This window comes from Lissotriton vulgaris, chromosome 7, assembly GCF_964263255.1.
Source record: "Lissotriton vulgaris chromosome 7, aLisVul1.2, whole genome shotgun sequence".
Lineage (NCBI taxonomy): Eukaryota > Metazoa > Chordata > Amphibia > Caudata > Salamandridae > Lissotriton > Lissotriton vulgaris.
In genome coordinates, this window is record NC_141695.1 from 1185967877 (window position 1) to 1185985791 (window position 17915).

A 17915-nucleotide genomic window follows, 5' to 3' on the forward strand; every position below is an offset into this window, starting at 1 on the left:
TCTTGCAATATTAGGAACTATTCTGCTTAGGAGATCAGCAATTCATCAGGAATTTACGCCCCGTAGATACTTAAAATGCCAACTATAAACAGAAGGTTTTATTGTTTCACACTGGTTAATTGGAGAAGTGAGCTCAGAAAATAAAGATAGCAATTGGTTTTGCTATCAAAAACACAACAAGCTAATGAAAGAACTTGGGGGAATCAATATGTGTTCCGCAACCAATTTTCTCTTGGTTATGCTTCATTGGGTGCGTTAAATTTAGTAGTGCCAGAAAATAGTTGGAATAGCACTGTATTGCCTTTCATTGATTGAACAGTTTCTATGTCATGGTGAGTAAAATTAGACCCAACTGTTCATTAATTCAAGAGAAAACGCACCTTTTTCTTAATTAGTGCTGTAGGTTTTTGAGTATTTTTTTTTACATTTGCATCTTAATGCAGCCGTAAATATTTTGCTTATTTTATCCATGGTTATCCATATTTATTTATGGTGTCTGTGAATCGTTCTAACTCATTGGTTCTATTTTGTTGCATCGTTTTTAGCTCATTTTTGCCATTATTGAATGGAGCCACTGAGATGAAAATTAGTTTTTCCCATTTCTAAAAGGAGCAGTTCAATCGAACTGGTATTCAAGAGTCCTCTGAAGCAACCCATGAGATGTTTTTGAATTTTTGTGCTTTATGACTGATTTGTTGCTTGAATCCCTATGAAACCTTCATTTTGGTACCAATGGTTCGCCATACCTCTTCCACTAAGGACAAGCATGGCGATAGCAAAAATGGGATGGATGCAAATTAACCAATGCTAACTACTCTAGGCACATTTTGTTCCCCAGTTTTTATTTTTTCTGCAGTATTACAAAGACCAACCAAAGCTGAAGACCTTGTAACCAAAAGAATGTAATGGCAGATGAAAAGGCTGTTGAACGTGACATTTAGGAATCAAGTCCACTATTACACAGTACACGTCTGGCAAGGCTGCAGGCCATTTTCGTTGCAGGCTGGACATCTTAAGGCCCGGTATGACTCCTTAAATCTGTTGGCCAACATGGAAAACTTGCTGCCGTGACACAAAGAGCAGGGAGCACAGCCCGATCCCAGGCAGTGGACGCACCTCTGGCTCGATTCATGTTCCTGAAACAACCAAAAGAGAAAAAAAGTGTTGGTGATCCTTTATAGATATTATTACAGATTCTTCATTCAACGTTCGCCAAAGATTTACAATCTGAATTTAGCGCTTCAGAAGTGGCAGATTAACATTATTTGTTTGAGAACTGAGGGAGCTTTGGACATTTAAACTTAAATGTGCATTAATATTAGTCGTTCTGCACCTCAATTCAGATGTATACTGACATGGAGTTAATGCAATTGAAACAAAATCATTGCAATGTGTTAAAGTGTGTTTTGTTGGCATTGGCTGTGTAGCCTCAGTGTTCCAAAATGGATGCCATACTATGATGTTCAGTCTATATTTATATTTCTCACATGACACTCTGTGCCACAAGATGTAGACTGTTTGTTTCTGAATGGCGCTGTTCTTGAAGAGCATGCTAGAAGAAAACAGCGGCGGTCGGTGCAGCGGGCGGGGGGAATGTCGACAGACGACGGAATAGGATTTATTCATGTATTTAATTTTCCCTATTCTGTTGTCGGTTGACTCTCCCCTCCTTCTTAACCTCCTGCCTCGCCGTGCGGACATGCACCGACTGCCGCTGGAAAAAAACCTTTTGCAACATTAGCCAAGGTTTTTATGCTTGAATGCTGTTTTGCATTCATTCACAATGATATACTGTTGATTATGTAACCAGTTTATTCTAACACCTCAGATGACATTAGGTCAGAAGGGGCAAATCAATATTCATGTAGTGGGTTACTGCTAAGGTGATAGGGTTATGTGACGTTTAAATTGTGAAAAAGTAATTTCTATACCAGAAAACTGCATTTAAATTCTACAGTTTGTGGGTGAGACAGAGACCTTTCATGAACCTCTAGTGATGCGGTCTGATTTCTTACTGATTTTGCTGCACATTTGAGACATAGCACTAATTTGATTTTGCTCATTCTTTTACTATTATTCTGCATTTGAAAGCTTTCATGGCAAATGATTTCTGGTAATCCAATGAGTGTATTACTTCATCTGAAAATACTAGTTTCTGCATTGTACTTTACATTTTGTAATACATCTTCATGGTTTTTATTAAATGTTAATCTCAATTTCCCTTTTTGGAGTCAGTCCTTTCTTATGGCCTGTTTTGAAATGCTGTTTTGAAATTTATCTCTAGGGACACATTGCCTCAAAGACTTTGAGTTTAACACCGCCCCAATCCACCCAAATTTTTGGATGCGCCACTGTAATTAAGATTTCATAGGGCCCTTCACAGTGCTTAATTTGTAAAAAAATAAGTGCCAGACCTCTTATCAGGAGGCCACTGCAGCTTGCGCCACACATTGCCCCTGCCATGCTGCCAATGTTAGTAACACCAGAACTACTAACCATCACACTCCTACAAGTGTGACAATTTGGACTATTTTAGGCCCCCAAAGCTATAAAAATGGCTTGGGCGGCAGGTAATAGTCATTTATAATGCAGAGTGAATTAATAATTAACTGTTGCTGTGGCCATCGCTAAATTAGCCAGACAGCACCACCTTGTGGCAGATTGTCATAAGTTCCGGTGTTGACAATTAAGTGCCGCTGCTGAACACTGGAAATCACCGGCTTAAATTGAGCACTTCCCTGCCTCCCCACATAGGCACATCATCCATGAAGATTTAATACATCCAAAAAGTTTCAAACCTAATGCTGGCATAAAAAGTACATTGTTGAATGTTTAGTGGTCGAGCATGCTTTTGGCTATACATTAATTATCATAGCTTATTCCTATTTAGCACTTCATTCCAAGCTACTGTTGTTTCTAACGGTAGTAAGTACCATGTACCATGTCAATTAATGGTTTCTAAAAAGCACTTCTGTCTGAGGGTGTTCAGCTGAGTTCGTGCTCCCGGTTTCAAACTTGTGACCTTCAGATTACTACCATTTGCCAGCAGCAAGCATTAAGCTCAGGGAGCACTCATATTAGCTATGTTTTAGAATACATGTTGTAGTGGAAGTGTTTAGTCTGCAGTGTGGCTTTAGCAGAGTTTGAACACTGGCTGAGTTGTGCCTGTGGTAGGAAGGTAATTTCAGTTGGTTTCAGCTAGATTAAACTGGTTTGACCTGGAGGCTGTTTGTACAGGAAGAAGGCCAGGTGCAATGTTTCAGGCAGTAGGTATCGCGGCGGACGGATATTCTGTCCGCTGCTTTTCTGCCGGTGTCCCAAGTGCCTTCTGGGCGGAGCAGGGGCACTACTATGCAGGCACCGTCCACCATATTAGGATGTCCATTTTGCTTTGGGGGCCCGGGGGTGCACGGATGGCTACCCATGGTGCCCCCCTCCATTTCCAAGCACAAGGTGGCAGGCACTGCACAGTGCCTGCCACGTTGTGCATAAAAACGCAAAACATGGCCATTTAACACTGCAGCGGGTGCTGCAGCCAGCAGCACCCGCCACAGTGTTAAATGTCCAGATGCGACTGCCGCTGTGGCGGTTGCATCATTATCAGGGGTGCGGGACCGTCGCATGGCAGGCAGTCCCATTACCGCTAGGATGGCGGGCGGACTGAAGTCCGCCCGCCATCTTAATGAGCCCCTTAGTATCTGGGTGTACCGTAGTGATTGCCAGCTGAGTGGAAAGGTAGAAGCCCTAGAGTTGTGAGTCAGAAAGTAAAAGGGATGTCAGTAATCTTTAAATCAAATGTGTGTGCAAGATGATAAGATTTTTAAGGCGTAATGGTTCTCTGAAGATACATTTAAGGTGGATGCCAAGAGCAGCACCAAGAGAGTTTATTAAAGTGCCCTATACAAACACCCAACCATTTTAGGGGGATGGGTGGCTAAAGGTCTTTGTACATGACATATCATTAGTCTAATTCCAATAGAGGTTCTAGAAGAAATTACCTCCAAATAGGACATTGTGTACCCATTAACAAAGAACAAAAGGACATCAAATGGTATTTGGTTTATTTGAAGGATAGAGAGCATTAGTTCAGACAGCTATGCTGCATGGAGTTTGGAAGTCCTAAGTAGAATGACGTGTTGCCACTTGATTGCTCCCTCTCCACCAGCAAAAAGACAATTTAATGCTCTTTGTTGCCATCCTATGGCCATGTGTGTTGGTGTGAAAAGGCAGCTACTAAGCACCACCCCTGCATATATAGGATTTTGAACTATATTGCCAGGAATTATGTGCTGGTAGACTCAGTCTTGAAGGCTTAGTATGTGGCTGTTTAAACATGTATTCTTTAGTAAGAAATGCAGACAGATTGTTTTTTTGTTGTTGAAATATTTGCATTTGCTTTTTCAACCAAACAACCATCATGGTACAGATGGTCACTCTTACACCCAAACACCCTCCCTCCCCCCACCCGCCTTCCACAGCATCATTTCCATAACATATTTCCCACTGAAGAATCAGCTGTGCAACCAGTAATAAATTTGGATGTCCCATCCCCTCCCTACCTGTCCTCCCCCAGGGTCTAATACTTATGCCCCCTAGTAGTCTTGCGCCCTGTACATAGTAAAGGGCCGAAGAGGCCCACGCCCACTATTCAGAGTCCAACCCCTCACCCAGACCATGATATTTCCTCCATACCTTACGGAACGTCCGGGGGCACCTTCTCACCGTATGCGTGACCCTTTCTGCCGCCATATAAAGGTCCAGTCGCCATTCATCTAGCTGTGGGGGAAGCGCTGACCCCCATGTACTAGCCACGTCTCTTTTCACCACCACTAATGCCAATAATGCAAACATAAGCTGTGGGCGATCCAAGTCAACGTCATGGGATATTCACAGCATTCCGAATTTAGGGTCTAGGGGAAGTGTAGTGTCAAGCACTTTAGTCAACTCTCCCAATATGTGTGACCAGTATGTGTGGATGACGGTGCAGTCCCAAATAGTATGGTAGAAGTCCCCTGGCGAAAGGCCTCATCGCACACAATTGGAATCATATGCCCGCCCTATTCGGTGGAGTCGAGCCCTGTCGAAGTATACCCTGTGTAATATTTTTTATTGGATGAGACGGAGGCGTGACCTAATGGCTACCTCCCTATGATGCACCAGGGCAGCCTCCCAGTCCACTGTGTCCATCTCGCCCACGTTGAGCTCCCACGTTTCTCTTAATTTTCCCAGCTTGTCAGGCATATTATTGTTCAGTGTTCTGTATTTCAGAGATACCATCTTGTTGGGAATCTGTTCTTATAATAAGCGACCCTCCAGCGGGTCATATTCTGGCAGGGGGCCAGAGAGCACAGCCTCCGCCCTCCATGCATGTCGTAATTGGGCGTACTTGAAAATGTGGGTGGGGTGCAGCCCGAACTCCCGCGACAATGCCCCAAAGGTTTTAAGTTCCCCCTTTGCCACCATGGACCCCAGGGTGGAGATCCCAATGTCATCCCATCCCCTAAAGCCCTTAAGTTTATGCAGTTCGCAGCCAGGTGCAGCTCCACAGTGGTGTTTGTTTTGTCGGCTTACATGCCCATCTTATGGCCTTAGTCGCCCTATCCCACATCTCAATGGTTATTTGCATGGCCAGCAGCAGGGGTCTCCTACCCGCTCCCCCATATAAATAAAACAGACAGGAACGACGCGCCATGGTGTCCCGTTCTAATCTGTAGGTGGGATGGTCCGCCGGGCATGGAACCAGTCATTCACCTGCGCTAAATGGTCCGCCCATTAGTAGGCCTCTACGTCAGGTAGGGATATCCCCCCCTTGTACTCGTTATGTTGCAATGTAGTCAACGCAATCCTCGGTTGTTTCCCTAGCCATAATAGTGAACGCAGTTCCGCTGCTATCGTCTGGAACGTCTGTTGAGGGAGAGGGAAATATTAATTTTGGAGAGCGTACAGTAAGCGAGGTAGCGTTATCATTTTAAACATGGCGGCTCGGCCAAGTATCGTAAGGGGGAGCATTTTCCAACGTAGGGGGACCTGTGTAAAATCCGTTATGATACACTGGATATTTTTCTGGTAAGATAGACCTCTATCTATAGTTATACAGGTCCCCAGGTACGTGAACCCTGTCTGTGTAGTTAAGAGAGCCCCAGGTGGATGGGGCCATATTACCTCAGGTTGTGGGCTATACAGAATTGACTTGTGCCAATTAATCGTGTACCCCGAGAAGGTGCCATATCTGCCCAGGAGCCGGAATAGCGCGAGAATGGGGCTTTGCGGTTGAGTGACATACAAAAGGATATCGTCCGCGTATAACGAGATCTTTTCTTCCTTCAGGTCGGCCTGCGCAATTTAGAACCCCCATATCTCCTTTGTCTGTCTTATCTCACAGGCAGCAATTTCAATGGTGAGGGTGAATAGCAATGGGGACAGAGGACACCCCTGTCTGGTTCCCCTTCTAATTGAGAAGTCTTCCGATAATAACCCATTCACTTTCACTCGGGCCCCATTTACTTTCACTCGGGCGCGCTGGTCCGCATAGAGAAGAGCCACCCAGTATCTGAATTTGGGGCCGATGCCGAATTTTACCAGGACCGCCTCTAAAAAGGGCCAGTGGACAGCGTCAAACGCTTTTTCCGTGTCCAATGAAAGGAACATATGCGGGACCTCCAGGTCTTGTACCATCATAAGCCAGTTATGGGTCTGCCGTAGGTTCTGTTGGGTCGCCCGATCTGGCAAGAAACCTGTTTGATCTTAGTGCACCAGGCCCGAGATTACTTGGCGTAATCGGAGGGCCAGAATCGTCGCCAAAAGTTTAACCTCGATATTGAGGAGGGAGATGGGGCGATAGGACGCACACTCCTCGGAGGGTTTCCCCGCTTTATGAATGGAGATAATTGTGGCCAGTTTAAGGTCCAGTGGGAAGGCGCCCTCTTGGGCCGCTCTCTGAACACAGCTAACAGGTGGGCCGCCAGGAGGTTTGTCCCTTTCTTATAAAATTTGTCTGGGGATCCATTTGGGCCCAGGGACTTCCCAGGGCGCAATTTAGATTTTGCCTCCTTAAGTTCAGTCACCGATAAGTCAGCTTCCAAGTCTGCCATATTTTCTGCCTCCAAGCTCGGAGTCTGAACAGTGGCTAGATATGCCTGTATCTCTTCCGGGGTAGCGAGTTCCCTGGCCGAATAAAAATCCCTAAAGTAGGCGGCAAAGGTTTGTACTATCTGCGCATCCCCCCTATGGAGCTTTCTCTGGGAGTCCACTACATATTCAATCCAGCAGGCATCGAGTTCCCTGCGGCTAAGCCAAGCCAGGAGTTTGCCCGATTTATCCCCAACATCATATAGCCTATGAATGGTCGCCTGCGCCTTGGCCTCCTCTGTTACATGAGCTCTATAGCATTGGTGGGTGTCAGTCAGAAGCCGAAGTACCTGCGGGTCACGCCCTGTCAATGCAGACGGATAGTTGAGTGAGATGTCAGGGGCCACAGTAGATAAAAGTCTTAGGAACAAGGAAGAGTGAGTGGATTGAATTAATCCTATGGTAGTGACACAGCTGTGGCTTTAGTAGCATAACAGTGGCTCATGTAAATTAATGAACGGCTACTTAGATCTGCAGGACGTTGCAGGGGATGTACCACAGCAGACAATATATTTAGGTATTAATTCTATACATAAGATCACTCATCATCCCATCTTATCCCTTCTCCTCTTATCAGTTCAACTACACATATGATGCACTACAAATCTCAACCATTAACCCACTCAAGTTCAATGTCTACAATTGTTACACTATCTAATGTTATCACCTCATTCAACCTCAGCTCCCCGCACTATGCCAGTGACAAGCAAATGACCCTAAAGTTTGAAAATTCAGCTGACCTTGACTCCTGCAACGTTGGACAGTGCATACAAGAAATTGACCACATAGCATTAGCCATGTGGTAAATGGACAAACTATTACCCATGTACCATTTCACTTCATAAACTGGGAGCCCCAGTATCACAACCACTGAATTGTGGTACCAGGTGGTAAATATGGACTCAAATTTATCACATAGACCTCAATCAAATCAAGTGGGCAAACACAGCTTCAACATTATGAGATGTCTGATAAATTTTCTTATACCTCAGCCTCCCCACAAAAGTTCAAGCTTCCATTACCTTTTAGGTCTCCTATCTTAACTATGCTGATGGACTACAGATTGAAGTGCCTGTGTTAATACAACAGAAATTAAAGAGACTCTAGAATGAAGTGGCCAGAATGTTTCTTTCTCTATCTATGTGGATCCATAACTACCTGGGAAACATATCCCTACACTGATGGGCAGTAGCTTGACGGATCACCTTTAGAGCATTGTGCATTGCTCATCAAACAAGTCACTGGACTCCACCTCAATTCCGTCAATAAAAATGTTTTACCTATTGACAAATAAGACTTTTGAACTCCTGTTGACTGCACTGCACTTCTGAAAGTCTCTAACTGATGGAAGATCTTTCTCCATTCAGACAACAAAACCTTGGAACTGTATTCATGGGCGAATAAAAACTGACAAATACTTTGAGTTCTGAAGAGCATTAAAACATGGCTCTTCCCTTCAATCTCTATACAATTGGTAAGTAGGAATGCATGACTATGTCTAATGTCATACTTCATGGCAATGCAGCATATGTTGATCTGTGTTTGAAGCATGTCTTTGAACCTTATGCACCACACCCAAACTTTGCCACATATGATGTTATACATCCAACCCCTTTCCAAAAACACACTCCAAAAGGGCGCTCAGCAAATCTAGTTACAGCCGGATAGATAGATAGATAGATAGATAGATAGATAGATAGATAGATAGATAGATAGATAGATAGATAGATAGATAGATAGATAGATAGATAGATAGATAGATAGACAGACTATTATACATTGTCAGCTAGGATAAGGATGACCATGGATTTATAGACAAAATGTTTTCTGAGTCTCTTGAGTTCCATGCAATAATGAAGACACGAATGCATGGGAATAATCCACAGAGGTACATCTTCTAGAAAAAGGTGGAAGTTAAAACTCTGTATACTCATAAATTACACTTAATGGGATGTTGGTGCACTCATCATTGATTGTTAGTTCTGTGCCCTATTCTTTATTGACACTTTAAACCATAGCCAGAAAGGAGTTGGGCACAGGAGGGGGGGGGGGGGGGGGGAGATTATTCACTTACTGTCATGTATCGGTTTTGCTCATATTGTCCATGAGCATCCTCCAGTGGCCTGTGACCTTCAGCCCCATCTCCATTGCTTTCAGCTCCATACAGAAGCTCCCCGTCTTTTGCATTCTCTTCAGTTTTTGAAATCTGCCTGTCTTTCTTTTCTGTCGGAGTGCGAACAATCTTCAGATTTCTGGTGTATATGATAATTTTGCCAAAATCTAAAATGTCGGAATGCTTTGTAATAAAAAAAGAAGAATGATGTTTAAAATAAAATTAAGGTACTAAACATTAAGGCTGTGAGCATCATCCACAGAACAATGCATCTTTACTTCAGTTCTAAATTGCACAAAACTGTATATTTTTATTTTGGAGCTCCGCTTGACCTACTGGGGCTTATCTTCAGCACTGGGGAGGACAATCCTACTTAGGAGAATCCATTGCACAGGTTTCTGGCAACTCTAAAGGAAGAATATCTGCAGGTTGTGGTAGAGATTTCCGTGCGGAGGATCAGCAGATATTTAAACTAAGTGCCTGATGTTCAATTTGGTGGTAACAAATGACCCCTCTGAGTAGGTGAGGGATGACAAATCTGTGGTAGAGTCAGATGGAGTGATACTTTTTACCATAACGACCCTGGGTTTAACATGTCCTCCACATAATGGAAGTTTTTTTGTTACCATTTGGATTTAAATCATGCCCAAACACACATCACTGCAGTCCTGCCTTAGAGTATGTTGGCTCCCTGGGGGCATTTGGATGGGGCGAGGCATACCAAGAATTTAAAAGGGATGTGTTCACAGTACTGGTTTATAGTCGTTTTTCACAATTTAACAAGTCAATTTCATGGTTATTACCTCTGTCAGAAATAGTTTACGTAAAATTGTGTTATTTGAATTATATTGAGACACATAAAGAGCTAAATAGAAGTAAACGCTTGTTTTTTTAAATCTGTGAAATAATGAATAATTTTATTAAACACTTAAAACATAGCATATGACAACAGGCTTACATAAAAATAATCAGACAAATTACATAGAGATCTTAACAATTTTAAAAAATACATAATTTATAAAAATCTGAAAAAGATTTTCGTTTTTTTTTTTAAATAAACGGCCCTCACCAATTACTACACAAGATAACTCTATATTTAGGAAAAGAGCACTCTGTCTTGTTAAAATGAAATGGTAGATGAATATTGGATCTAAAATCATTTTGAGGGGTAATCAATGTAGGACATTTAAGAGCTGGTGATCTATATTATGTCTTACATTCAGATTGCATGCATGTTATCCAAATTTAGCCTGGTGTCCTCCAATCAGGATCAATACCAATTCTTCACTTCAGCACTTCATTCTACTAATTTAATTAAGAGGATTTCTGGCAGGCTCAATGACAAGAATATTTCTGCCCAAGGGGTGGAATAATCATTTTTACTAAGCTTTCCTATCAAAGAAGTGAAGATCTATTAAAGTCCAAAACAAAGTACTCATTGTTTTGAAAGTAGCCCTTCAAATAACTTTCTTCAGACTATACCACAGCATGAGTGATTTAAAGGCTGGAACACATTCTTCCAGGTTCCTCAAAGTATTATTGACCTTGCGTTTATATATTATCTTGTAAGTCTTGGCGACTAGCATTGGAACTTGTATGTAAGTTATACCTCTCAAATTTCAACTCTAAAACCAGCAACTAGTAGTAAATTGTTGATAATAGTTTCAGGGGGAAAGTCCTAATTCAGTCATGAGTTTTTAGAAGGCTTTAGACTAAATTTCAGACATTTGTCTTCAAATAACTCAAAATTTCACTTTACGTCACTTAACACAGCTTCATTTCTATGCAAGGTTATTGAAATTGTTTTGCCAATTATTCCAACAATGGATTTTAGAAAAGCCAAAATATTATTTGGTGAATCCCAGATGAGGTACCGGAAATGATATGTTCCCAATATAGTTTCCACGACAAATTATTTAAACATATCATCTCCAGATATTTTGTTTAATTATCTACTTTTTCTAGTTTTTTCCATTTAGCCACCTTAAAGATGGTCCCAAATATCTTAATTTTGATATTTTCTTTGTATCAGTTTGCAATCTATTACTCAAGCATTACTAATCTTGCACATTCACTTACCTTCGAAATCTGAGTGGGTTTATAATCTAGAATGAGTTAAATTGTCTACATGTAGGAGAGGTAATATGTGTAAAGAGAAACGTTGAGATGAATCATATGGTGGCAGTTATTGTTTGAACTTTTGAGTTTTTCTGCGCCTTGCTAATGGGATTCATGACACTGGGACAAAAAACTGCTTTGTTTCTAATAAGACCTCTTGATACATACTAGGCTCAAGACATAGATGGGTCAACCGAACTCCTGACATTGTTTTGAACTGTCACACTTCTCTCAATCTTATATACTTTTGTAAAGTATTGTTAGAACACCCATAGCAAAAACACAGAATTTAGCTTCAGCAGGTGAAGTCAGCACAAAACATATCTGAACAGTCACCCTCTAGAAAATAAAAGTGCCGAAAGGTAGAGGACTATGTGTCAGAGAACCTTTGGCAGTACATAAGGGGTGCACATTTCCCAGAGGCCTTAATCCCCACAATCTCAGTGGTCATGCACCAATCACTTGCCATTCTAATTGTCATGGCCTCAGCAATAGTCTTTCTGTATGTAATGGAGCTTGGGTGAGGCTTACTCACTCTGCTGCACGCGTGGACCCCATATATCCCTGAGTTTAACAGTAGGAGTTAGCAGTGTGGCATAGGTTGCCACCATGCCATTACAGGAGACAGTGTCCCTCATCCAAGCTTTGGTCATTAGGGCAGGGCATCTGCCCATATCATCGGTCTCTAGGCCCACAGCAGCAGCAGATTTGTGTATGCATGGAATGAGCTTGAGATCACAAACATAATCCAGGAGCACAGTAAGTGGGGCTGGTTGGAGGGTGTAACATATCAATACACTTATATCAGCACATACGTCCTGTCAGTAAGAATCACCTGACATATGACTAAGCCAAATACAGGAAGTATGCCTCTGTTCTCCTTCTGCTAGCATCAACCTCCAGTCTGCAGGCCTTAAGACCCATTGCTGCATAGTATGTTCTTTGCTCAGATTTACACTGTAATCACGTTTGTCTGCTGTTCAGATAGATTGCCTTTGTCTGCTCGCAGCAATATGTCCATTGCTCATGTCAGCAGTGATTCTTGATCTCTTCATTACTGTCCCCTCACCCAATGGGGTCTCAGGTCTCGGGCTAGGAGAGTGCCATTGTGAATGCCAGAGACTAAGTGTCAGGATTCCAAACGAAGGATCACCTTGGAAAAAACCTGTGGGGACCGTGATTCTAGGAGACACGGCAGTAAGACTGTTTTCACAGTCCAACTTGAAATAGCAAAATATATCCAGCTGTGTGACACCCTCTTTCGCTCTGAACTGGAGAGTGGTCTAAAAATGGCTATTTTGAAAAATGTCCCTCACACATGATATGTGCCTTAAGTTCCGAAGTGATTGAAAGCAGAGGGTTATTACCCCGATGAAGCTCTGTGGAACTAACTGTTTTATTGGCCGTGTATGAGGACAGGCATGGCCAAATCCAGGCCGTTCAGGCAACCCACTTAAAGCTTGGGTAATTGCTTCAACTTGCACAGGGGAGAGAGTGTCTGGCAATACAAAATCACCCTCTATTTTGAGAGGAGGACAGTGTGGATGCGGATGGAGCACACAAGTGCTAAAATATCCTGGTTAACTAAAATAGGGTCGAAATCAGGGAAAGAGAAACCCCTTCTGCAATAAGGTACAGTCAGAATTTTCCAACCCGGGTAGGGTTGTTTGTCCAACCGTGCCACACCATCATTAATGACTGTAGGACTGTAAAGAAGGCATACAGCAGCAGAATTGGGATGTTAGTAAAGCTGAGAACCGCTATTTTCAAGAGAATAACGTGTTCTTCCAAGTCAAGTGTAAGTGGGGTCCAACAATCCACCAGGCTCAAATGTCGAAGAAGCAAATCCTGCTACTGAAGAAAGAAATGCTACAGTGTTTGGCCGACATAAGTGGGAAATCAATTAAACTAATCAGGTTAATGGACAGATAGGAGATGTACCAAATGAGAATTTCTTTGCATATCAGTGACACATTTAGAGAAGAGTCGCATAGAGAAGTGTGGCTCACTGGTTAGAGGAGGCAGACCCTGATGCAGAGGTCAGACCCAGGACCAGGGTTCAATTCCCCACACGGCAGGGTCTTGAGCTCAAAATGTCCACGGACTTGATAATTCTCGCCTCGGTGCCTACTCGAATCATAGGTTCACACTCTGCAACTCTGGGCAATAGCTTGCTTAATCTCCACTACGGCCCTACCGCAATGGGATGCCTGGTCTTCACCTTGGGGATGCCCAGTAGGGGTTATCTCGCAGGGAAAGCCAGGACGGGTTCCCAAAGCAAGCGCTAAGAGACCTGTCGGTGATTTGGCGCTATAGAAATCGAAATTAACATAACATAACATATTACAAAATCTCATCAGTATATGCCGAGAATGCAGGACCCACGACTGTAGGAAGTGCAAACTGGAGCAAGAGTGACATTTGTGAGCTCTCCACGATATCCTAGTCTGACTCAGTAGTTGATTGACACAGTGTTAGATTTATATAGAATAATCTGAAACCCACAGAAAGACACACTTATGCGTACACATATGAACTGGCGAGGTCCCCCCCAAAAATGGTAACGTTTGAACTTGAATAGCAAAGTCTAATCCAGTTGGTGTCCATGTGTTCTGCCTTTTCTCTTCTTATTCCATACTCTGATCCTATTTATCATCATTTTAAAGACCCTCTTACTACCTATCACCAATGTCCCAACAGATTCTATGCACTTTGAAAGTGATACCCAAGAGTGCCAGATAAGCATCGCTGAGCCTAAACATTCCTTTTCAGCCAGTTGTCAGGAACATAAAATGTCACTCTCTTGTCACGATTGATTTGATATTTATTTGTGATTGCAGTAAGGGACACGCCTCTGATTGGCAGAGAAAGACCAAGCAGTTCATACTGCAGGGTGTGAACCACAGAGTGGATTGAATGATGGGACCATCTCGCACCATAAATCACAGCCTCGCAAGCATGGTGTGAAGCCACCGATAGTTGGGGCAGTGCCTGGGAAAAATGACAATAGGAAAGCTGCATTTTGCGTTTCTTACTAAAATCATCGGGAAGTGACAGTTAGTGGCAGTTTCTCAGCACTGTAGTTAACATGCATTATTATTAACTACATCTAGCAATTTTACCAAAATACTTCAGGGTGCACAAAGAGTTTTACGAGAGATGGGTTGACTCATGGAGCTTTTTGATTGCCTTATAATTAAGGTTTCTAAATTTCCGTTTTTTTCGGATTTTTACAGGTTACTCAGAAAACAATGCATTTTCTGTCAGTGTTTATTTCTAAAAGGGAAGAAAAATACAGAAAATGTGACTTCTTTTGAGTGACTCTCTATGCTGGCATTTATGCATTCCAGGACAATAGTTGTGCAGATGGACAGCATGGGAAGTTAAACAAGCTTTGGCAAAGCCAATCGGCTTTTCCTATTGGTGACCGATTGGCTTTGGCAATCAGGTGGGGGCGGGTAATAGGAGGCACAGATGGATAACGGGACAGTTAAGGTTGTTACGGAAAAGAAACAGGGGCTAGATGGGAGAAGCACCAGGTGGCGGAAGGTAAAAAAAAAAGCACTATGACAGCCAGAGTTGACTGTGTCATAGAGTTTTCATTAAAAAAAGATATAATAGCTGAGTGCGAGAAGCAGATGGCCAGCAGAAGGACACTTATTACATTTATTTAATCTGTGCTAAGTCCATTCACCACCGAAAGAAAAGGAAGTGTGCATGGCAAGTGCTGCCCAATTAGAAGGCAGCAAAGAAGAGTGAGAGCGCTGCAACAAATGGTAAGTAATAGTCTGATTACAAGCCTATTATAGAATATAAGAGACTCGCAGTGTATGCTCACACAGGCAAGACCTAAAAACGTTAGAGATTTCCTTAAATAATTGCATATATCAACATTTCTGCTATATTGCTAAAACAATGGTGTGGTGTGTTTAAAAAAAATTATATTTGGCTACTTAAAGTAGTTAAACTCAACAGGCATCAAGGTAGGCATGCACATTTATCAGCTAGATGTGCAAATATATGAGATAAGACACAACACAAGCTAAATATGAATAAATGCTGATAGGATGTCCCAAAAATAAATATGGATAAATAAAGAAATGCTTAAATAAATATCATAAAACCAGGTCCCTAGCTTATAATTTAAAGCATGTTCACATATCCATAGGTGTATATTTAAGACAATTATATTGTGAAAAACCCTTACACAGATGCCTTTATGATTCATTCAACATTTGGTAACCAAAACATGTCAGACCCTTTTTATGTTCTTGTAAAAAGTCTAGAGTGAGAAGCCATCCTGGATATACCCAGCCATTAACAGGAACTCGGAAAGGGACATTGGGGGCCCCTAGCGGGGTCTCCCTTCGGCATCTGCTATGTGGACTAGGGGGCACATGTTGTGCCCCCCAAAACATCCATGCATCATCTGCCAGGGACCTTATGGTACCTGGCACACGGTGCATGGATGTTTTAAAAGATCCCTTTTCAACTGCAGCTTGTGCTGCTGCCCTTTTCCAGGCCACAGCACAAACTACAATTGAAAAAAGGGATGTTTCCTACTGCTTCCTAATCTAGTGGGTAGGACGACTACTTGTCGGCTGGTCCCAAATTTGCAATGATGCCTGATGGACGCCGCCCGACCGTCAGCGTAATGAGGCCAATTGTTTTTTAATAAAAAAAAACAATTAAAAAAACTATTATTTTGTCTCCAAACATCAGAGTGTCAGTTTCTGAAAATCCACACATTTAGACTCAAAACCGCATGTCCCATTTTTTGTAGATGTGTATCTTCCTTTAATATCACATAACTCTTTTTTGAAAGCACCCTCGTCTTTAGTCGAGTATGCCATTTTCTAATTTTTCCATTATGAACCAATTATTCCTCAAAGATCTGTTAATTATTTTCTGAAAATAAATGAAATTCCTCTTAAGTTTCAGCGTTTAATTTATAAAAGCTTGAATTGAGCTGCACCCCCCCATCGGGAAGTGTCCCTCTGAGTGCACTGTCAGGAACCAATCCAAACACATGTAATCAATGAAATCCAAATTTCAAATAAAGGTATTCAAACACATTGTTTATTATAAACGGTATAGATGTAATCTCATTGAATTTATGAGTTATTCAACTGCCTTGTTAAAGTATAAATCCATAATCAATGAAACAAGCTTGTTATTGCCCCAATGCATTTCGAAAAAAGAGAACAAGGTAGACCCTTCTCACAACGGAACCAGGGTAATGCGTTTATCCAGAAAACAATGGTTCCTGTGGCATATCACTTATCAGTTACTTAATGAATAAGGCTTGATAACAATCCAAGCATTGGAGGGAGGGTAGCAACAAGAAGAAACACAATCATACCAGTTTCAAAACATTTTTTTGTATTTCAAATTACAAATGAATAAAACTATGAATTAACTGCGACATACAATATAGTATACAAAGTGCAATGTGTCCCAAGTGATTTGTGAGCTAACCAAAAAACGTGTATAGAGTTGAGAGAACTATACAGGTTTCAGCTGTGACTATTTACAAAGGGAGAAAACTTGACTCAAGGCAATTATTTCAATCAATTATAAGACAGCAGCTATACAATCATAGGCACTGTGTGAGTCTGGTTCGTTTCCTAGTGTGTCGACGGCGTTTCGACCCTTAGAATGAGGGTCTCGTCAGGACTGGGAGTGAGGGACGTCTACAAAGAAAATAATGTGAAATTGTAATTCTATGTGTAGTCGCCATGAATATATTGCATATTCACGGGGAAAGTTAAAAGTTTACCTTGTAACGGGGTATTCCTGAGTTTAACCCATGCGTGTTAAAGTAAAATAAATTTACTTACAGTGAACCCAGCCAGGCACTGTCGAGAAGTGAACAAAGTGACACGACTTACCACTGTCTTGGACAACTTGGTAACGTGTTCTATTTCAGTTTAGCGGTCAGTACCGTCAGTGCGCAGGATGTACAGGGATTGCCTATAATAGGAAACGCTGTTTCAGTAAATATAAATTATGTCAAGCAGTCATGCGTGCTAAAATGCGCCAAGTAATGATGGCAATCGTATTCATACCTGTGCGCTTTTCGATCCAGCTAGATCGCTGCCTCCTATAGTTTGTTTGGTGTTTGGCAATCTGACGTCACCACGGTTATAACGTGAGGCGTGACGTGCGGAATCGCGATAGAGGAAGGACTAAGTGGTGTTGTTTACAAGTGCGAGTTATCTGAGATAGAACTTCGGAGGTGTGCCAAAGTGGGGGAATGTATGGACACTGTACAATATTACGCATAAGTACATACGATAGTAATGTTTTTCCCAATAGGGCTCATGTGTGTTATAAGGGTCTTTTTTCACAATACGTGTGATACTAATCAGAATTGCATATTATATTAAAAAAATCATGTCAGTCCTAATGTGCCTTGTAGAATTTATACCCTCTCGTATGTGGCTAATCTTTTGCCCCCCTTTTGTTCACTTCTCGAGAGTGCCCGGCTGGGTTCACTGTAAGTAAATTTATTTTACTTTAACACGCATGGGTTAAACTCAGGAATACCCCGTTA

The 17915-nt window shown here is 42.0% G+C and overlaps 1 protein-coding gene across 1 annotated transcript in view; it reads right to left on the bottom strand.

Annotated features, from left to right (window-relative positions):
* Positions 1-727: 727 nt before the first annotated feature.
* Positions 728-17915, bottom strand: part of GRXCR2 (glutaredoxin and cysteine rich domain containing 2) — a 94691-nt gene continuing 77503 nt past the window's right edge. Inside the window, exons 2-3 of the mRNA XM_086928884.1 lie at positions 9203-9424; positions 728-1136 (exon numbers count right to left, since the gene is read on the bottom strand). Of these exons, the coding sequence (XP_086785010.1) occupies positions 957-1136; positions 9203-9424 (402 nt within the window). The 3' untranslated portion in view covers positions 728-956. The remainder of the gene's footprint in view (positions 1137-9202; positions 9425-17915) is intronic.